Genomic DNA, 21601 nt, shown 5'->3' with positions numbered 1-21601 from the left:
GTATCAATACCTCTGGTTCCTGTTTCTCTCACTCCAGCCAATCATCAAGTCTTGCCAATTCTCCCTTCAAAAATGTCTTTAAAATCTGTCACTTCCTTTCCATTCCCACGGTCCCTGCTCATTCGATTGGATTATCATTTAAGCCTCTGGTGTGGAATGAATGTTTGTGGTCCTGCCATTCATCTGTTGATGCCCTAACCCCTGAAGTGCTAGTATTAGGAGGCAGAACCTTTGGGATGTGCTTAGGGTTAGATGAGGTTGTGAGAATGGAGCCCTCACAATGGAAAAAAGGGTCCTTGTAAGAAGAGGAAGAGAAACCAGAGCTCTCTGCCACCCCTCCTCCATCCCATCCCACTCAGTAAGGAGAAGGAGAAGCACCCATCATGAATCTTTAGCTTCATCTGCAAGTCAGGAAGAGAGCCTTCACTAAGAACTGAATCTGCCAACAGCTTGGTCTTGGATGTCCCAGCCTCCAGCACAATGGAAAATAATTTTGTGTTGTTGAAGCCACCCAGCCTACAGTATTTTGTTGTAGCAGCTTGAGCCAATACATCTCCCGTTCCGTTTCTCTGCTTCTTGCCTTCATCTGTTGTGTGGATAGTAGTGTTTTTCATGACGCTTCTCAGTGATTATAGTAATATATACTTGTTGTTGAGTAGCTTGGTGATTACCTTCATAACCAGAAGGTGCCCTCCATGAAGCTGTGCATCTTTTGTTCACCGCTTTTGACCCAGGGCTGAGTACCACGTTGGGCACATAGTAAGAGGTTACTAATATACTTCTTGAAGAAATGAAATGCTGGTAAAGAATGCCTCCAACCAGTTCTCTCAGCTTTCTTCCTCATCCCTTCTGACTCACGCCTTGGGGGCTGAACAGGGTTATCTTTCTGAAACAGAAATTTCACTGCACCAAACCCTTCTTTTTGTCAGTGTTTACTGGACCCTGTCAGTGTTTACCAGCACCCTTTCTGAATGTTTATAGGAGTGATAACAAAGTTAAGATCAAGCTGATAGTGAGGAAAGGTGTGGTGGATCAGTAATAAAAATGATCATAAGTGATTAATACAAATGTTTAAATTGTGGATTTGCTTTAAAAGAAACCCCAAGCCCATAAGCACCACAGGAAATGATGAGTCATGCGTTCCAAGTATCTAGTGTCCTCTAGATTGGGGCTTGATAAAATCAGCCCTAACTGCTAGAACTACCTCGCTTGGTTACCAGCGTACTGTCCCAGGTGGGCACCATGTTAGCGCCCCCTTCTCTGCTGTTCGCAGGTGGGGCTCAGAGACACACCCCCCTCCCCCGCAACCCATGCTGCCCTGGGGGCTCCGTTCGGTGAAATGGGTGGGACTATCTCAGGAGTCGTGTGTGCTCTGTGACCCTGTGTGCATTGGGAATGGGGTGGAGAGAAATGGAAATCTTTGGGGAAGACAAGGGAGACCCTTTGACCATAGCTATTTACAAACTCAGGAAAGCACAGTTCAATAGAATTTCCTCTTCAGTAGAGTTGACCCATTTCCCCTCTCCTTACTAAGAGGAAGTTCCATTAGCTCATAGACACGCAGAATCTCCCATTCCTCAGCTTGGAAAAGCCCTCACAGGAGGTTTCTCAGTGTCAGAACAGACCAGGCTGTCTCTTGGGGACTTTATTCCAAATTCCTGAGAAGTCTGGCAGCATCTCACCACTGTTTGGAGGCACTCTCTCAGATTCTCCCATGGCCCTGGCTGTGCTGGGTGGTCTGAGCTGAAAAGGGGAGGAGATCCAGCCCAAATTCCCACTCATTCCACATCCTCGGACCCCCTCTCTCTTGAATCTTCATATTCAACATCTCGGCCAGCCCTCATCCAACCTGCCCCAGGGGCCTTTCCATTTCCAACACTCAGTTCCAGGAGAAAGTGACCAATCTCACACTTCTTACCAATCTGACAAGAAGACCTCTGGGGCAAAAGTCTGAGCAGGTCCCAAACAGTGTGAGATAAGTCAAGTTCTGTGAAGGCGATAGGATCAGTGCTTCCCCAGAACTGGTTAGTTTCTCAGATTAAAGGGGGAGAGGTGTGGTTGGAGAAGACACAGTGGAGCAGAGACGCGGTATCCCTGGCCACCTCCTGGAGGATCCAGGATGTGACAAAGGGCAAAGCATACCCAGACTCAGGCCTCGAGCCCTGGGTCTGCTCCACCTGCTGGGCTGAGCTTGGGGAGAGCCTCAAACCCACATGTGGCTTTTCGGGGAAGGAGGAGGCTGCTTTTAGAATTGAATGCAGATGTCTTCCGCACTTATGAGAAGTACCTCTGGGACACACTTCCAGGCTGGGGGGAGCACTTGGAGGGTTCCAGGGACACCGGGTTTGCTCTCTTCTTGGAAGGGAGGGGCCATCGGGGTCTCCTTTCAAGTTGTCAGAATTCACATCCAAAACACAGTGTTCTCTGTCCCCACGGTTTCCTTTTCAGTCTTCCTAAAGAACCGACTCACTGGAAAAGACCCTGATGCTGGGAAAGATTGAGGGTAGGAGGAGAAGGGGGTGACAGAGTATGAGATGGTTGGATAGCATCACCAACTCAATGGACTTGAGTTTGAGCAAACTCTGGGAGAGAGTGAAGGATAGGGAAGGCTGGCATGCTGCAGTTCATCGGGTCACAAAGAGTTGGACATGACTTAGTGACTGGACAATTACAACAACAAAGAACCTCTGCATACTCTTTCATTTACATCCATTTTCATTATCTCTCATTATATTACATAATCTTTACATTATACTATTTATCATTCTTTTTTCTTTTTTTTTGGTGGCATCCTGTGACTTATGGGATCTTGGTTCCCTGACCAGGGATCAAACTTGGGCCCTTGTCGCTGAAAGCTCAGGGTCCTAACCACTGGACTGCCAGGAATTCCTTCATTATCTTTGCTTACATTCTCTTTCAACAATTTTGTCATAATTTAATATACATTTTTAAAGATCTCTGTCATTTTCACCAGTTTCCAAGAAAAACTGTTCATTTCCCTTTACAGTTTTAAAAGTCAATGACATACAGCAGAAACCAACACATCATCATAAAGCAATTATCCTCCAATTAAAAATTTAAAAAAATAAAAACAAAGTCAATGACAGCTACCTTTGTCTGGAATACCACACACCTGGTACGTGTTAAACTCTTTATGTATGATCTCATTTAAACCTCCCAACATCCCCATGAGGAATTATTATTCCCATCTTATAGATGAGGAAACAGCGACTTAGTAAGGAATTTGCCCAAGGTCACAGGCAATAAATGGTAACATGAGGAATTAGACCTGATTTGAGTGTGAGTCCTCAGTCTTGCTGCCTTAAAGGAACATCACACATCTTATTCATTTTCATCCTTGATCATCAATAACTTGACACTTCTACCAGCCACTATGTCATCGAAATCTGACTGACGTCACACATCCTATTCATTATCATCCTTGATCATCAATAACTTCACACCTCTACCAGCCACTGTGTCATCAGAAATCTGACTGGTTTCCCGAGATTCCTGTGATCCCAACAATTTATTGGAAGAAAAAACATACATCAACTCATTAACAAGGCCTTGTGTTTCAAGCCACATTCGCACTCATGTTCTCAGTGGAACCTTATAAACAAAACAAGTCAGGCAACATTTTCTGGTTTCATAGATGAGGAAAGGTGACTTTCCAAGGTCACAAGGCTAGGAACAGTGAAGTCAGAACGAGAACTCCTAGGCTCTCGAAATGCCCAGAACTCTTTCCCTGCCTTTTCAATAAATAAACTAAATAAATAAACCTTCCAAGGAAATGCTGAGAAAGCCTCCCTCAGACCTATTTCTAGAGGAAATTATTATTGGACTGGCATCTATGAGCTTCCTGGCAGAGTGGAGGAGCTCTGACTGGATTCATTGGGCCTAATGTTTATTCCAAGAGTGCCACGGAGAAGGCAGGGCCAAGGATGACCTGGGGGGCATACAGCTTCCCTCCTCACAGGTGCAGACAGATCCCAAACTGACTGTGAGGAAGCAGGGCCCACACCTGCCCCCTCCCTGGGCCCAGGGTCTGGTCACTGTCTCAGCACAATGCCATCCACTCCTGCTACACGGATGAGCCCTCAGCGTGGGGCTGTCCCTCGGCCCTCAGCTCTGTGTGGACACGGCTTCCTCCCAGCCCAGCATCACATGGGGTTGGAGCTGTCACCCCAGAAGCCAGGTTGGCCAACATCCCAGCATGAGACTGAGTCTTTATTTCACAAATGGAATAACCATGGCCCTTTGATAAGTGGCTCAGATGGTAAAGAATCTGCCTGTCATGCAGGAGACACAGATTCGATCCCTGAGTCGGGAAGATCCCCTGGAGAAGGGAATGACTACTCTGTCTAATATTCTTGCTTGGAGAATCCCATGGACAGAGGAGCCTGGCAGGTTATAGTCTCCATGGGGTTGCACAGAGTCGGATACAACTGAGTGATGTCCAATTCTGAGAAGTGGCTGGTCCAAGCTCACCACATCTGATCACTGGGAGGACAGAGGTCCCAGCCCAGTGCCCTGTCCTGTAGCTGGACATCAGCAGCAACACAAGGGCAGGTCCTAACTCTGACCCTCCTGGGCAGATAAGGTGGTGTTCAAGCCCAGAGAGCGACTGAAGGGCTGTGTTTGGACCAGGACAAACACCCATGGTTTCTCTGGTTCTGTCAGCAAGGTGGTGGGAGCAGCAGGATGCGGGCAGTGTGTGACCTGGCCACTCCAAGTGCCCCAGGGGGCTGCTGCTCTATTTGCTCGAAAGAGGGTACTGTCTGCAGATGGATACAAGACATCCCCAGGGTTCTGAGTCAGAAGCCCCCTTTTGGATCTCAGCTCCCTTTGGCTCCTGTTTCCTCCTTCCTCCCCTAGAAGTGGCCCCTGCATTGGTGGCCCTGATGCCTCCATCCTCCCAGCCCTCCATCCTGCTGGAGGCTCTCCTGACACATGGACGGCCTAAGTGGGGAGGCCTGGCTCACTGAGCCGATGTCAGCCTGGTGGCCTCATGATCCCCCTGAGCAAAGAGTCCTTTAAAGCACAGGATGTGTTCCAAGGAGAGGGGAGGTCTCTGCCCTGCTCTTCTCAGCTCTGCCAGAGTCTGCGGGCCCTGTCTGCAGGGCAGGCCAATGCCACCTATGTACCCTGTGTTAGTCTAGCTTCCTCCTGCCCTGGACACCTACTGGGCCTGCTGGGCTTGCAGCAAAGTGCTGGGCTTGCAGCAATTGTGCTTCACTTCTGGCCCCTGGATCCTCTGGGTCCAGGCAGCGTGCAACTGAAATCAAAAGCAAGCCCTTAGCCTGCCTCACTCATTTGACTGCAGGCTGGTGATCAGTGGCAGGGTGACCAGGTCTGAGTCAAAACTGCCCAGGAGACCGCCTGGGGCCGGCACACAATCCAGAGGTGCAAGATCATGGGCAAAGCTCCAGTCAGATGTGCCGAGGTTGCCACAGCTGGTCAAGCCCAGGAGTGACCAGTCTTCAGTTGGTCGGTCCCACTGTCCTGCAGGGGTCTGCGAAGGAGCAAGAGTCATTTCAGGGGGGTCCTGTTGCACATAGCCCTTGGCCAGGGCTGGTAGAGGCCAGCCCGCCTCAGTATCCAGGCACGTCCTGAACTGGGGGTCAAGGCACTCTGTTGAGGAAGACTCTTCTTCCAGGCCGCCTGCCTGGGCTGCCTTCTCCTCTGGACACTGCGTCTGTTTCAGGTAGCCCTGGAAGGCCCCTGCCCCTGGGTTTTCTTCTGAAGGCTCCTCAGGTCCCAGGGGACTCCCATGGCCCGAAGCTGAGTTACCCTGAGCATGCTCAGGCTGTCCCCTAGAGTTCTGCACCAGGCCAATGCCACTGTCCTCCCGGTCCCGGCTGTCGCTCCCCACCTGCAGCTCCCAGCTGGGCTCTGCACCAGGACATAGGCGGGGATCTGGCAAGCAGATCCCACTGTCTGCACTGTTGCTGCTGCCTCCACTACTGCAGCTGTTCTCCAGCTCCTGGGGCATCCCCTTTTCCAGAGTCCCCCCGGCCTGGGGGTCAGAGGCAGGGAGGAGGAACTGGGGCTCATCAGTCTGCAGTGATGGCTTGGCACTGTCGAAGCCACTGTCAGTGCTGCCGTGCACGTCTGAGTTCCTCAGCTCCGGAGTCACCTTGGGGAAGGCCTCCTCGTCCAGGGTGTGGATGGTATCTTGGGTCTCCGGGTGGGAAAACTGGCTGATGAGGCTGAAGGGACTGGGCTTCTTGAAGACCTGGAGATGAGAGCGCAGAGTGAGAGGGGCGGGAGGGTCACCGGCAGGAACCCACCCCAGTGCAGCCAGGAGAGGCGAGGGGTTCAGGAGACACTGCTCCAACAGATGGGGTGCGGCAGAGCCTGCAGGACAGGTTGCTGTCCTTTTGGCTTTGTTTCAGAATCGAGTTTTCCTCCTCGTGCAGATCTCAGTTTGACTCAGGCCAGCTACCTAAGAAGCCTGTGTTCTCAGAGCTCAGACAGAATGACAGACAGAATGGGAGGCTGCAAGAAAAGGTGAACATTCTCAGGCAGCTCCATCAGCAGTGCTTTTCAAACCTGAGAGCTGGTTGGACCCACTGAGATCTAGAAATGTGTTTCAGACTTTTTCCCCACCAGTAGGACCTTGAGTAAGAAATATGTTACATAATAATGTTACATAAGATATAAATAGCGCACAAATATATTATTCATATACTGAAATCAATTTCACAAAATAATACTTATTGTTACTGCCTGTGCATCGTGATCTATTGTATTCTGTCCCATCCTATTCCATGCTATTTATTTCATCTTTTAAAATGCTGGAGGTGAGATACCAAGATCATTTCTCCACTCCCTGAGTGTGACTCTCATAAACACAGGCTGGCTTCAGTGTGGGTCAGTGAACAAGCACAGAACTAGCAGTTGACGAGGCCCTGCTGCTGCTGCTAAGTCACTTCAGTTGTGTCCGACTCTGTGCAACCCCATAGACAGCAGCCCACCAGGCTCCCCCGTCCCCGGGATTCTCCAGGCAGGAACACTGGAGTGGGTTGCCATTTCCCTATCCAATGCATGAAAGTGAAAAGTGAAAGTGAAGTCGCTTAGTCCCCATTAATTGCTAATAGTCCCAGGAAGTCACTTAACCCTTCTCCCCCTAGCTCTTCTGCCCCAGTTGCACTGGAGTTCCTTCTGCTCCAGACAGTGCTGCCTCAGGGCCTTTGGACAGGCTATTCCTGCTTGGAATCCTCTTCCCCAAACATTCTGTATGACTGTATCCTTCTTATCATTCAGGTCTTGGCTCAGATGTCATCTCCTCAGAGGGGCTTTCCTGATCTCCCCTCTTCTTATCAACCTTGTTTATTCATTCCTAGCACTTAGTTTCTGGAGTTATTTTTTGTTTTCTGTGCTCCCACATGTATACACACAGATATGCTCACTCCCTACACCCAACAAAATATTCACAAGCTCCTGAGGGTGGGAGTTGTCTGTTCTTATTGGCCACTCTATTCCCAGAGCTGCTTAAACTGAGCTGGCACACAGCAGGCACTCCTAAGGTTTACAGACTAACTTATTGACTCACTGATGCACATCTAGACCCCTTTGTACGTGATGACTCTAATGCAACTCTTACTGGTTGGATCCCTATTAATATCATATAGCTTGGTTACTAAGGATGTACATTCTGAGCCAGACTTTCCGGGTTCAGATTCCAGCTTTGCCTCTTATCAGCTGTGTCATCTAGGCCAAGGTTTGTATTAAAGTTAATAGTTGATTTAATTCTCTGATCCAAATGATCAGAAGGAACAAAAAAACTACAGATTGCTTGTCATCTCCTTTGGCATTTTTGCATCTACATCTATGTCTATTTCACTGGTTTCCATTAAAGTTAATAGTTGATTCATTGACTGTCCCTCCAGACCTAATCAAGCCTCTTGGGCCCACTTACTCAGTTGCTTTCCGTACAACACTTTGTGTGTTGTAGATGCTTGGTAACTGTAGTTCCGTTGCCCACTCTCTTACTAGATGTCTTTCCTCAAGCTCAACGAAGACACTTCTATCCAGTGGTCCTCTCCCACTGCTCTGCTTTCCAGTCACCCATCCCTGAGGGCGGGCCCCATGGTGCGCTCACCAGGCAGCTTCACCCCGCTTCTCCCCGCTCCATGCCCATCCCGGAATTCTTACTCAAGATCATTTCAGAGGGCCTTTGCCACTTGCTTTATTTTCCCTAGAGATCCTGGGAACCCTGTGGAAGGTTACCTTCCATCTGTGAGCTTCCCTGGGCTCCTCTCTCCCTGACAGAGCCCACCCTTCTAGCTGAGTCCTTGACCATCCCAATAATGTCAGTTGTGGGGACCACCTTTGGTCCACTCTGAATCCCAGGCCAGAGATGGACTGAGGTCTGGAGACGCTGCTCAATGGGACAAGTTGAATTTCAGAGGCTGACTGACTACAAATCAGCATCTGTCAGCACTGTGCAGTCAGAGAGGACCCGCCCCCGCCCCCACCCCTCCCAGGAAGGGCTGGAGATGCTGCTTCCTCCAGGAAGCCCTCCTCTCAGCATCCTCTCTGCGCCGCTCTCTCTACCCTGACCACAGCCCCTTGTCTTCCTCTTCCAGAGGACTCAGCACAGCCTCTAGGGATGGGCAAGGCTGGCCTCTGGCCTTGACTCTTGCTGGCTGTGGGGCTCTCTGCACGTAATGATCTTTTCTGCCTCAGTTCCCTCTGTTGTTAAGTGAGTCTTGTAACTGCCTGTCTCCGAGGTACTAATGCCCAGGGGCTGGTCTGCGGCCAGTTATTAGCAAATAGTAACAAAATGGCGTGAGGCGGGTTGGGATTACTTTGTGTTTTCTGGCCACTACAAGGCAACATTCTTTGTACTGGGCTTGGCATTCAAGTTCTCCCTCCAACCCCATGGTGCTTGATGAAGGTGCCTCTGATAACATCAGGGCTGAGGGTATGGACTGCCTGGGAGGGTGTGCCCTGCCTCTAGGAGTCCTGGGAGGACTCCTAGGGAAGCTGGGAAGGTGGGGCTGGGAAGGAAGGATGGGGCGGTGGCCTCTGTGCAAGACTCACCAAGACAGCAGGCAGCTTCCCCCGGCGCCGCAGATATAGCTGGAAGGTCAGACAGAAGGTCAAGGCTCCATAGAGTAGCAGGACGAAGGTGAAAAAGATGCTGAGGTTGGTCACTGTGAAATCTGCAGGGTCCAGAGAGATGGGCTTGTAGGCCATGGGATGTGGAGGGGTGGTCCCCACAGCCCCTCTCAGGAGCCTCTCAGTGAGTGGCCAAGTGACCTCTCAACCCCTTAGGCTACCTCAAGGCCACAACTCTGGAGGCCACCACTACATTCTTATTTTTGTTTTCAATTGTGGCATGCAGAGCCTAGTTTCCTGACCAGGGATTGAACCTAGTTCCCCTGCACTGGAAGTGAGGAGTCTAAACCCCTGTACCACCAGGGAAGTCCCTGGATTCTTGGGAATCCTGGCCTGACATTCCAACCTCCACCCTGAAGGATCCCTCACTAGACACATGGGCTCTGCTGCCAGTCTTCGCACAGAACTCACATGACAGCAGACACAGCTGTGGCAGGCTGGCACAGCAGGTAAGAAGGGCTGCTTTGGGAGCAGCCAGACCTGGGTTCTAATCCCAGGTCTACCACTTACTAGCTGTGAGGCTGTGGACAAATTACTCAGTCTTTCTGAGCCTTAGTTTTACCATCTACAAAATGGGCACAATAATAGTGCCCACCTCACAGGTGGCTGTGAAGTACACAGCATTTATCATCTACCAAGCCCTTTAAAACAGCCCCCCGCCCCAATCTGCAGTTTCAGTTACCTGTGGTCCAAAAACATTACATGGGCGATTTCCAGAAATCAATAATTGATAAGTTGAATCACGTGCCATTCTGAGTAACTTGAAATCTCATGCTGTCCCACTCTATCACTGTCCCACCTGGGACACAAATCCTCCCTTTGTCCAGGAGATCCTGCCTGTAAGTCACCTAGGGGCTGCCTCAGATGGGCGGTTGTGGTATTCAGTGTTTTTGTCCAAGTTACCCTTTTCTTACTCAATCATGACCCCAAAGTGCAAGAGTAATGATACTGGCAATTTGGACATTCTCTTAACTTAAAATTATCTTTAATTGATAAGCTAAACTCTGTCATATGTATATATGTACAAGAAAAAATGGTATATATCCATGATTGCAGGGCCGCCACTGGGGGTCTTGGAACGTATGCCCTGGGAATAAGGGGGGACTACAATACTTATGTGATCTGATTCTTAGTCTTACCTTAAGAAGTAAATACTATTACCGTCCTTATTTTTATACACTAGCACCCTGAGGCCCAGAGAGGTTAAGTAAGTTGCCCAAGGTGATATATTGCATAAGTGGTGAGGCTGAGATTTGAACCCAGACCTGTACACAAAACTATTTCTGTATTAGTGAGCAGATGCTGAAAAAGTGTGTAAGGCCACCTGGCACAGAGATGGTGCCTTGCTCTGCTTCAGTGAGAGTGAGGCTTAAATAACAACCAGCTTGTAAGTGTCTGCCATAAACTGAAATGTGCTGTAGAAAAGCAAGGAGTCCCTCTGGTCACTGCTGGATGCTGCCCCCACTGGACCAGGCACTCTCCCAGCCCACTGACTGTGACATCACCCACTAGGCACTCGACATACACTGTCCTAAGTAGCTAGGTGCAGCCTCCTCTTGCCAGGCCCTGTCTTCCTAGGCAGACTGTAAGATCGTTGCAGGCAAAACCATGACCTTCACACCCCATACTCCCTTGCCCGCCACCCCCGCACCCACCCCACCCAGCACTTGGTTGGGAGGCTGGAACAGTGTCTGCTGACTTTTGTAACTGCAGAGAAGAGCCAGCTCAGTTCTGCTTCCTCTGGGGTGGGGGGGTGGGGGGGGGGAGGGCAGGGAAAGTTCTGAGAAGCCCTTGGGGTCCCCAGCTCCATTCAGCTGAGGACTGTGACAAACAGGAACCATCACAGCTGACTGAGCGGGGCTGGGAAGGGCTCCTGGGAGCTTAGCTGGGCTCCAGTGGAAGGAGCCGCACAGCCGGGAGACCTGGCACAGTGACCACAGCCTGGAAGTCGCTTACAGGTACTGAGCCTCAGTTCCCGTATCTCTAAAATCGGGACAACAGGAGCTCTTTCACCAGGGCTGGGTGAGGATGGAGGGCTGTGTTGGCGGGTGAGGGCCAGCACAGTGACCCTCGGTGGCAGCCTTGCCTCCTTCCCTGCTGCCTCCCTCCTCCCAGGACAGCAGCCCCAGCCAACTCACACTGCGAGGTGAGCAAGATGCACTCTTCCTTGGACCAGACCTCCTTGTTCACTCGGGAGCCGACAGACGGTTTCACCCTGACACAGAACTCTCCCACCCCTCTCGGCACTGGGAGTTTGAAGCTTTCATTTTTGACCTTGCCATGGGACTGAAATGAAAACAACCAGAGCAATAAACATGATATCCTTGTTCCATGGCACATGAGAGCCAGAGGGGCCTTTAGAGATACTCTAAAGCACTGGAAGTCAACCTCCTTCAGTGTTCTTTTTCTAAGCTGACAAACCCTGCTTTATCAATGCAACCCAAGATCTCTGTGATTACCATGATTTATTTTGTACTAAAAGAGAAAAGGAAGTGTTTTATAGATACTGAGGACTTTCCCAGAAGGGGCTGGAGTCAACTGTGGTGGAAACGGATGCATGCATGCATGCATTCTAAGTTGATTTAGTCATGTCCGACTCTTTGTGACCCCATGGACTATAGGCCACCAGGCTTCTCTATCCATGGGATTCTCCAGGCAAGAATATTGGAGTGGTTTGCGGTGCCCTCCTCCAGGGGATCTTCCCCAACCAGGGATCGAACACGCGTCTCCTACATCTCCTGCAGGAGGGTTATTTATGACTGGGCACCACCTGGGAAGCCCGTGGTGGATAGGTAAGAAGATGGATTTTGTGGTTCCAGGTCTCTCCCTTATGGGAGTGTGCTTAGAGGGCCTCCTGGAGCCTCATTTCCCTAGCTATAAAAGAAAATAAAGTCTCCACCTACAAGAGGTTTGGAAACCATAGCTATACAATGCCCCCCCACCCCTGTAGTCATACAATGTCCCACAGACACCTAGCAGGCACTGTCTTCCCTGCGACCTGGCAGAAGCACATACTTCAGGACTGAGGCCATCTCAACCCTCCCTCCCCACCCACCTCTGCCACGCAACCTCCCTCGACTCTGCAGGTAAAGTTCCCAAGGGGAGGACAAAAGGCACTTCGGGCCCCAGGTGACAGGGGAGCCTGACCGTGGAGAATCTCATACCTCATAGTGTCCTGGTACCTTGCGAACCTCAATCTGGTACTCCCGGAAGTTGTGGAAGATGTTTTCATACGTGTCACCTTCAGGGGCCACCTTGGGCCTGGGGAGCTGGATGGCCCCAACAATGTTACCGTTTTGCATCTCCAGCTTCACGCTGGCAACCGTCAGAGTCACTGGGTGGGGAGACAGAACCATGAGGCCACTGGGCCGGGGAGGGCCTGGGCACACCATCCATCCCTGGCCTCCAAGGTCAAGCTCTTCCCACTCTAAAACCTGTATTACAGGTCTCCCAACCTGGCAGCACATAAGGAATTTCTGGGGTAGAGTGCTAAAAACAGATGCCTGGTCCCACTCAAGACACAGTGCATCTGAATTTTGGAAGCGGGGCCCTGGCAACATCTATTTTAAACACACTCCTTAGTCATGTTTCTGCAGCTAGTGAAGTACTGCCCTGTGAACAGGCATTTGGGAGACAATGACCTCCTAGAGCATCATTCTGACTTCTGCAGAGCAGGCTTGCCATACACATAAGAGCATAGTCAGTCCCAATCTGCAGAATGAAAGAATCCTATCACATTTGGGGCTTATTATCCTTTTCGCTACTCTCTGCAGAGAGAAACTCCCAACTTGGTTTCAGTAGCACTTCACTGCTTCAAAGCCCCACACCCTGATCTCAGGGAGTTCTTCCCTAAAGGTAGCAGGACCAGATTCAAATTCTGCCTATTGCTTGTGGCCCAATGCTGAGTGCTTATGGATTCACTTCCTCTCCCAGAACCCTACAAGTATACCAATCTGGCCTTCATGATTCAGCTGTTCCAACTCACCCCAAGACTTCTCTTCTGTAGGATAAACAACTTCAGTTCCCTTTTAAATCTTGAACAACTTGGCTATTTTCATCTAAACTTTCTCCAAAGCCCTGACTCAGGTTTCTTAGAGCAACTAAATCCCTCACTAGAAAGCCAGGTGGATGTGGCAAGCTATGGGAACAGACAGCAAAGGTCTAGACTAGAGTTTCTGGCTGGAAAGGAGCCTGAAAGCCATGCTCCAGGCCCAGGGGAGGAGAAGCACCTTCATCCACGGAGAAGCGGGTTTCAGGAAAGGTCCAGTTGGAATGCTGGCTTCCGTCCACTGCCCGGACTCTGGCACGGTAACCGTTGCTGCGGTACAGGTCCAGGGTCTCCATGGTGACATCACAGGACATCACCAGCATCTGGCTACAGCTCAGGATGCGCTTCCAGGAGGTGGGCTCTACTCCATACCTGCGAGAGAGCAGGGTAGGCATGGGGAGAGGAACTTGTGCTTCAACCTACCTCCTTTAGGAGGGAAGCAAGGGGCCAGGGGAGAGCTCGAATGACAATACAGCCCTCAGGGTATTCCCTTTAGTATGGGGCATCCAGTTGCAAGGGGATCTCCCTTGGTTCTGGGGCTGAGTCAGTTTCTCTGTGGTCCAGAAGACTCTCAGATTGGAATATGAGTAGCTCAAATGCCAACTCCTTCAGGAAGACTTGCTACTACTCTCTGCAACACAGCCCACTTCCTTCCTTCTCCCAATTTCATCTGCAGTCCTTGGGGCTTCCTTGTTCTCCAATTGTCTTATGGACGCTTTTCCAACAAGATGGAAAAGTCTTGAGGGTAAAGGCTTGGCTTTCTCATCCCAAGCTCCCAGTATACTGCTCGACACACATGAGACTTGATCAGTACTTGTCAACTGATGGATATGTGCCAGGGTCCCTCCTGGTGTCATTTCAGTAACAAGGCAGGTATCTTCCCATGCTAGGGGGGTGGAAGGGGATGCAGTCTTCCACTTCCTCACTCATCTAACTCCTTTCTCCAGCCTCCTTTTTGCTTACCTCAGGAGCTCCACTTCATAATAGGTACTTTCAGATGGATTTGGGATGGGTGTCCAGTAGAGGACATGGTGGAAAAACTCTGCTTCAAACCACACAGAAGGAGGTCTGGGCAGTTCTGTCCAAAGAGAGGAGAGTGTCAGTACTAGAGGTAGCAGAGCCTCCCCCGACCCACCCCGGGGAAGAGATGCTGCTGCAGATGGCTGCAAGCATTCTGCCTGCCTGCGAAGTCGCTTCAGTTGTGTCCGACTCTTTGGGACTCTATGGGCTGTATCCTGCCAGGCTCCTTTGTCCATGGCTTTCTCTAGGCAAGAATACTGGAGTGGGTTGCTATGCCCTCCTCCAGGGGATCTTCCCAACCCAGGGATTGAACTCATGTCTCTTAAGTCTCCTGCATTGCAGGCAGATTCTTTACCACTGAGCCCCCAGGGAAGCCCAAGCATTCTAACATCTCCCATTTATTGAGCACTCAGCTAAGTACTTTACATATACTGTGTCTCATTTAATAACCACAGTAGTCATACAAGGTAGGCATCTATTATCCCAAGTTTACTAGAGAAGCAATGAAGGTTCAGAGATTTTAAGTGACTTGCCCAAGGTCAGTGGGGATAGTAAGGGGTAGAATGGGCCCTTGAATCCAGATGGATCTTATCCCAGAGCTAATGTGTCCTTAAATCACCATCCTGTGCTATCTGGGATCAAAAGCAGAAGTGAGAAGAGACAAGCTGGGTGTGATGCATTCCAGGCAAGAAGGCAGGGGCAGAGGGTTAATCTCTGCCCACAATGAGCTCTCAGATGAGCTGGTCCCTGGCTATGCCCAATCCCTGCGCCTGCTTCAGCCCCATCCCAAGGTCTGCTTCCCATCCCCACATCAGGTTCCCACTCTGGCCCCAGTTCTGGCCTTAACCCAAGGCCCCCCTCTCTGGAGTTCTTTGGTACACAGATATCCTCCTCATTGGCATCTACCTGTTTCTCTTCACAGAAGCCCAAGTTGAGTGGTTGCCCCATTCCCCAGCTTCCAGGAGAGCTTTACTGCAGCCAGATATCCAGGCTCAGCCTGAGTACAACAAACAGTCCTGATCCTAGACTGGGCTGAGGACGTTTCCACAAAGAACTGGCACCCTTGGCTCCAAGGTGAGATGTGTGTGTGTTAGTCGCTCAGCTGTGTCAGACTCTTTGAGACCCCATGGACTGTAGCTTGCCAGGTTCCTCTGTCCATGGAATTCTCCAGGCAAGAATACTGGAGTGGGTTGCCATTTCCTCCTCCAAGGGATCTTCCTGACCCACGGACTGAACCCTCATCTCCTGCATTGCAGGCAGATTCTTTACCACCTGAGCCACCAGGGAAGATACTAAATACCAAAGCCTCTCTCCACCTCCTGTCTTCCCCTCCCTCCTCCACACACCATTCATCAAAGAAAATTAACTTCAAGAGCTGCAAACTAGCACTTGCTAGTGTGACTTGGGCAAATCATTTAACCTAGCAGAAATCTTCTCATTTGTAAGAGTGCGATAAATACAACTACTTTAAGAGTCTTGCAATGAAGATTTGCTCTTCAAGTGCAATGAAGCATGTCAAGGCCAATGCTAACACCCAGTTCCTCTTCTCTCCCCAATCCCTTAATGTCTCTGCATCTGACAGCAACTCCCAGGCTGCCCTGGTTCTCCGACTTCTCATCATCTCTCTAATAATGCTTCTTTTTTTTTTTTCTGACTGTCGTTCTCACTTAGAAAGCACATCTTGCTTGCTTTCTTATACTGTCTTCAATCCTCAAGTCTGTTTCTCAATTTCAGAACAGTATATGGAAAGTGAAAAGTACAGTGGGTCTCTGTGGTGTTTGGGCTGCACATCCCCAGCTCAGCTCTCGATCACGTGACCGGTGACCTCATGTTTTACTTCATATTCTGGCTGTCTCCCTGCTCTCTCTGCCTCTGTTCCTGGGACTCCCCGCCCTTTCATTCTCTCCCTTCAGGATTTAGCCTTTTCAATTGCAGAAACTTTCCAGGACATCTGGCTGGGTTAGGAGAGCTAAAAGCTAACAGTAGGGAGGAAAAGGCAGGTGGCAGTGGGAATGCTTTGGGGGCTAAAGGAGGAGAACGGATGATACGATGGGGGTGACAGGTGATGGTGGAGGAAAAGAGTTGAGGGGTGACATGGCCCAGGGGAAGAAACAGGTTAATCGGAGAACTAAGGGAAAGTAGTTAGACTGAGATCAAAGTAATTTCCCAGAGGGACCACCAGTCCCATAATTTGAACTAGAACAACAAAAGAGTCAGGGCTGAATTTATGACTCACCGGGACGTGGGTGGGCAGTGAGTTGAAGGGGGGGGCGGTGGTCATTTAACTTCTCTATCCACACTTCCCCACTACCCCACTCAATCTCAGCCTGTTAGACGTCTACAACGTGGGAGCCTGAGACTCAGGCTTGCCAGAACGCAGGAGATTCGGGGAGGGGGGAAGATAATGGGCGGCTCTCTCCACAGAGGGCCGGTCAGTCAGATGGGGTTCTCCGTGGGAGGCAGAACTTTAATGCACAGTTGACAACCGGTGGGAGAGGGAGCGGGATGGGCGCGGAGGGCGAGGCTAGACCCAGATCCTTACCGTGCGCGCGGAAGCCGAGGAGCAGGCTGAGGAGCGCCGCCAGCTTCACTATCTGGCGCGGCAGCATCCTGGGCGCACCGCATTCTCCCGTGCCGGGGCCAAAGCCGGAGCCGGGAAGCTCGCCTCCGGCAGCGGCTCTACTCGGCTGCGACTGAAACCTCAGCCTGGCGAGTCCGCTCACGCCCCGAGAGGCTGACGTCAGAAGGGCGGGGCCTCGAGACGCCCCGCCCACACGCCGCTGCGTCAAGGAGTCGAGCCTGCCGCCCAGTGCGCCGACTGCCCGAGCTCGTGGAGAGGAAGCTGGGGAGCGCCAGGGCGGGGTCTTGCTGTGCCCGGCCGGGACCGGGTTTGGTCAACTCTCACCTTCCTCACCTTCCGGGGCCTCTAGTGCAATCGAGTGAAAGCAATCTGGGTAGCCTGGAGGGGTGTGTGTGTTTGTGTGTGTTTTGGGGCACAGGTTCGGGCAAGGGGGTAGATTGCCCACAGGGGCAAGGCGAGGGACAGCCTTGCCCCGTGGGCGCGGAAGGTGGGGTGAGGGTGTCAGAGCAAATTGTACGAAGGTACGAGTTGGGGAAGGAGATTGTGCTCCGGGAATGTGTGAGAGGACAGGTGTGTGTGAGCCTTGGCATTGCCGAGTACCTTGGTGTAGGGCTCTGAGCTAAACTTACAGTAAAATAGGCAGTCTCCTACCTGCTTAATGTTTTCGAAGGGGTGCTCATGACGTCTTCCAGACTTTTTTGGTTTCCCTCACCTGCCTGAAATCTCATGTTACCACCCCCACCCCACCCCCACACACTCCAAAATCACTGCAGATGGTGACTGCAGCCATGAAGTTAAAAGATGCTTGCTCCTTAGAAGGAAAGCTATGACACACCTAGACTGTATTAAAAAGCAGAGACATCATTTTGCTAACAAAGGTCTGTATACTCAAAGCTATGGTTTTTCCAGTAGTCATGTGCAGATGTGAGAGTTGGATCATAAAGAAGGCCAAGCGTGGAAGAATTGATGCTTTCAAACTTTGGTGCTGAAGAAGACTTGAGAGTCTCTTGGACAGCAAGGAGATCAAACCAGTCAATCCTAAAGGAAATCAACCCTGAATATGCTGAAGCTGAAGCTCTGATCCTTTGGCCACCTGATATGAAGAGCTGATTCATTGGAAAAGACTCTGATGCTGGGAAAGATTGAAGGCCAGAGGAGAAGGGGGCAGCAGAGGATGAGAACCTGATTTGCTAGCATAACTGACTTAATGGGCATGAATTTGAGCAAATTCCAGGAGATATAGACAGGGAAGCCTAGCATGCTACAGTCCATGGGGTCACAAAGAGTCGGACACGACTTGGTGACTGAACAACAGTGCTCTGGGAGAACTGGGTAAACATTGTCAGTCACTCATATCTCTGTCAATTGGCTCATCTGAGACTTTGCTCCAGGTGCATAGAAGATAATCAGAGTATGGGGGACAAACTGTTCGCTTCACCTCTGTGGTTCAGACTGTGTGTGTGTGGGGGGGGGGCATGGAAGTACAGTCCTGCATCTAAGGGTCTACCTTGGGACTAGAAAGACATCATTTTTTTATAGTGGTCATTGAAGGTCAGGGATGCACCAGCCACATAGATAGTGGAGAGTGATATATGCAAGCCCAGTAGGACATATGGTCAGTCAAGGTCACCTTAAGTGGGCAGCTCTTGTTGTCACACTTTCACATCAGCACAGAGGATAAGAGTCCCAGAGTTTTTAATGCATGAGGATATTTTTTGCATCCTCTGCTGCTCAACTGAGATATTGAAAGATGGCCAGTTGCTCACAAGTACCAAGGCATGACCCAAGGGTGTGGCTACTGTCTGAAATGACTTATTAGTTCCCATTGACCTTTATAAGGAGGCATATGCTATACAGTGTCTTTCTAAACTTGTCTTTACTTTTAGTTTTGTGTTGAGTTGTAAGAGTTTCCAAGTCTATACTCCCCTCACCAGTTTAAGAAAGATCAGGATTCTTAATTCATTCTTTTTTTTCTTAATGCATTCTTATGACATACATTTACTGCAAATCATTATGTGCCTGGGGATATTATGTGCCTGCACATTGTTGAGGCTGAGGATAAAATGGTGATGAAAACAAGGTCCCTTCCCCCAAGAAATGAACACTCAGCTAGAGACAGAAAGTAAACAGAGATTTTTAACATGCTGTGGTAAGTGTTCTGGGAAGGGAAGTACAGCTCACATGGGGACACAGGAAACAGACACTCTACCACGACTGTGGTTGAGGATAAGGAAGGCTTCCTGGAGGAGGTGACATCTACATTGAGACCTGAGGAATCAGTAGGAGGTGGCTGGGTGAAGAAGAGACAGAGTTTTCAGACAGAGGGAAGTATTTGCTTAGGTAAGAGGGAATGTGGCATTTTTAAAAAGCATCCTGTAAAGTGGGTAAATTAGCATCCTTAATTTAAAAAAAGGAAACCACCATAACTGACATAATTTAATGTTTTGCTTGGGTCAGAGTCAGCAGTTGAATGTAGACTATTCCAGTGTATCCTGGTGCCTCAAAGAAAGCACCTAGAACAGGAATTGTGTCAGACGTATGATTGCCATATCGTTTTCTTTTAAGAAATTCAGTGTTTATTCTGGTTTGTATTCAGTTTTCAATCTCAATGTTGTGAAAAGTCCAGCTGAGGTTCAGTGATTTCTAGTATTCATATCAGTACCAATAGAAAGTAATTATAATTGTATCTTTTATGTACTGAGGTCTTACTGTGTATCAGTCCTTCTGCTAAATACTTAATGTATCCAAGACTGGCTAGATGGTTAGCAATCCCATTTCCTCTTCCTGGATACACATGACAACTAAATCTCCTAGCTTGCCTTGCAATTACGTGGAACATGTGTCTGGGGTTTAACTAATGTAGAGTTGAATTGATGGGAGCTATTTCCTGGCCTGGCCTCTTCACTCTGTCTTTGCTATTCTGTCAGCCAGTGGAGAGGGCTGATTGGAGGACTTCAAGGGAATGGAAGGAACTTGGTTCCTTGAACTTGGGTTCAACTTGGGAACTTGGGTCCTCTCACCTCTTGGGGGAGAGCTATACAGGAAAGACACCCAATGTACATTAGCCTGTGACTTGAGTGAGTAGTGACCTCTTACTGTATCTAGCCACAAGATTTTGGAATTTTTGTTATAGCAGCTAATGTTAACTACCCTGATTGAGGCTCAAATATTGTCTCATTTGATCCTTATTACTACCCTGCCAGGTTGACATAATTACTAATGTTTCACAGGTGGGGAAGGATGCATCCCTTGTCTGCATCATTAAGCCAGTGAGTGGCAGAGCTAAGATTACAGCCCAGGTCTGTTTGCCTCCAGTGGTTATGCTTTTAACACTATATAAACAATGCCCTTCCTAATTTTGGAAGAGTTCTTGGAAAAGATAAGTGTCTAGTGAGTTGAAAGAGAAAGAGAAAAGAGGGTGAGTGTGGGGAAGAAGAAGAGCTCAGGGCCAAGTGTGGTGGGAAGAGGGAATATGAGGAGCCCCAGAGAACATGTGGGCAGAGCTGGGTAGAGACCTTGCCCCCATGGTCACACAGGGAAAATTTTAGAACAAATGTTGATCTCTGGATGGTTCTGTTGTCTCATTTTTACTCTACTTCATCTTGGTCTTCCAGTTGGTGCTTCTTCATGGGCACCACTGCAGGGTAGTGAAACAGGAGGGAAGGGGATAGGGCACAACCTTTGAAAGAATGACATAGCCCAAGGGCACAACATAAACAGACTAGAACCAAAAGAGTACAAGATGGCGGACAAGCCGACTTCCACTAGACCTTGTGCTTCATTATACACTCATTGTAACACATCAGCATAACTTTCATGGGGTTCTCAAGGCAAGAATACTGAAGGGGTTTGCCATTCCCTTCTCTGGTGGACCACGTTTTGTCAGAACTCTTCATCATTATCCATCCATCTTGGGTGGCCCTACACGGCATGGCTCATAGTTTCCTTGAGTTAGACAAGACTGCGGTCCCTGTGATCAGTTTGGTTAGTTTTCTGTGATTGTGGTTTTCATTCTGTCTGCCCTCTGATGGGTGAGGATAAGAGGCTTGTGGAAGCTTCCTGATGGGAGGGACTGGCTGTGGGGAAAACTGGGTCTTGCTCTGGCAAGGAAGGCCATGCTCAGTGAGTCTTTAATCTAATTTTCTGCTGATGGGTGGGGCTATGTTCCCTCCCTGTAGATTGGCCTGAGGCCAAACTATGGTAGGGGTAATGGCAGTAATGGTGACCTCCTTCGAAAGGACTTATGCCAGCACACTGTGGGTCCCAGGACTGTTGTAGTCAGTGCCACTGATCCTGCAGCAGGCCACTGTCAACTCATGCCTCTGCTGGAGACTCCAGGACACTCACAGGCAAGTCTGGCTCAGGCTTTTGTGGGGTCACTTCTCCTTTCTCCTGGGTCCTGTGTGCACAAGGTTTTGTTGTGCCCTCTAAGAGTCACTATTGCACAGGAACCTGGAATGTTAGGTCCATAAATCAAGGTAAATTGTAAGTGGTCAAACAGGAGATGGCAAGAATGACCATCAACATTTTAGGAATCAGTGAACTAAAATGGACTGGAATGGGTGAATTTAACTCAGATGACCATTATATCTACTACTGTGGGAAAGACTCCCTTAGAAGAAATCGAGTAGCCCTCGTAGTCAACAAAAGAGTCCAAAATGCAGTACATGGGTGCAACCTCGAAAACAACAGAATGATCTCTGTTCTTTTCCAAGGCAAACTATTCAATATCACAGTAATCCAAGTCTATGCCCTGAGCAGTAATGCTGAAGAAGCTGAAGTTGAATGGTTCTATGAAGACCTACAAGACCTTCTAGAACTAA

At 49.6% G+C, this 21601-nt stretch overlaps 1 protein-coding gene across 1 annotated transcript; it reads right to left on the bottom strand.

The window, feature by feature from the left end:
• Positions 1–2679: 2679 nt before the first annotated feature.
• IL10RA (interleukin 10 receptor subunit alpha) lies at positions 2680–16904 on the bottom strand. Its single transcript, XM_043482131.1, has 7 exons — positions 16740–16904; positions 14141–14255; positions 13359–13549; positions 12294–12463; positions 11268–11415; positions 9052–9173; positions 2680–6238 (listed from the first exon to the last, which is right to left on the bottom strand). The coding sequence occupies exons 1-7, from the start codon at positions 16804–16806 to the stop codon at positions 5309–5311; spliced, it is 1743 nt and encodes a 580-aa protein (XP_043338066.1). The 5' UTR covers positions 16807–16904; the 3' UTR covers positions 2680–5308.
• Between the last annotated feature and the right edge of the window lie 4697 nt (positions 16905–21601).

Source organism: Cervus canadensis, chromosome 11, assembly GCF_019320065.1.
Source record: "Cervus canadensis isolate Bull #8, Minnesota chromosome 11, ASM1932006v1, whole genome shotgun sequence".
Taxonomy (NCBI): domain Eukaryota; kingdom Metazoa; phylum Chordata; class Mammalia; order Artiodactyla; family Cervidae; genus Cervus; species Cervus canadensis.
This window is presented reverse-complemented; position numbering and strand designations above follow the sequence as displayed.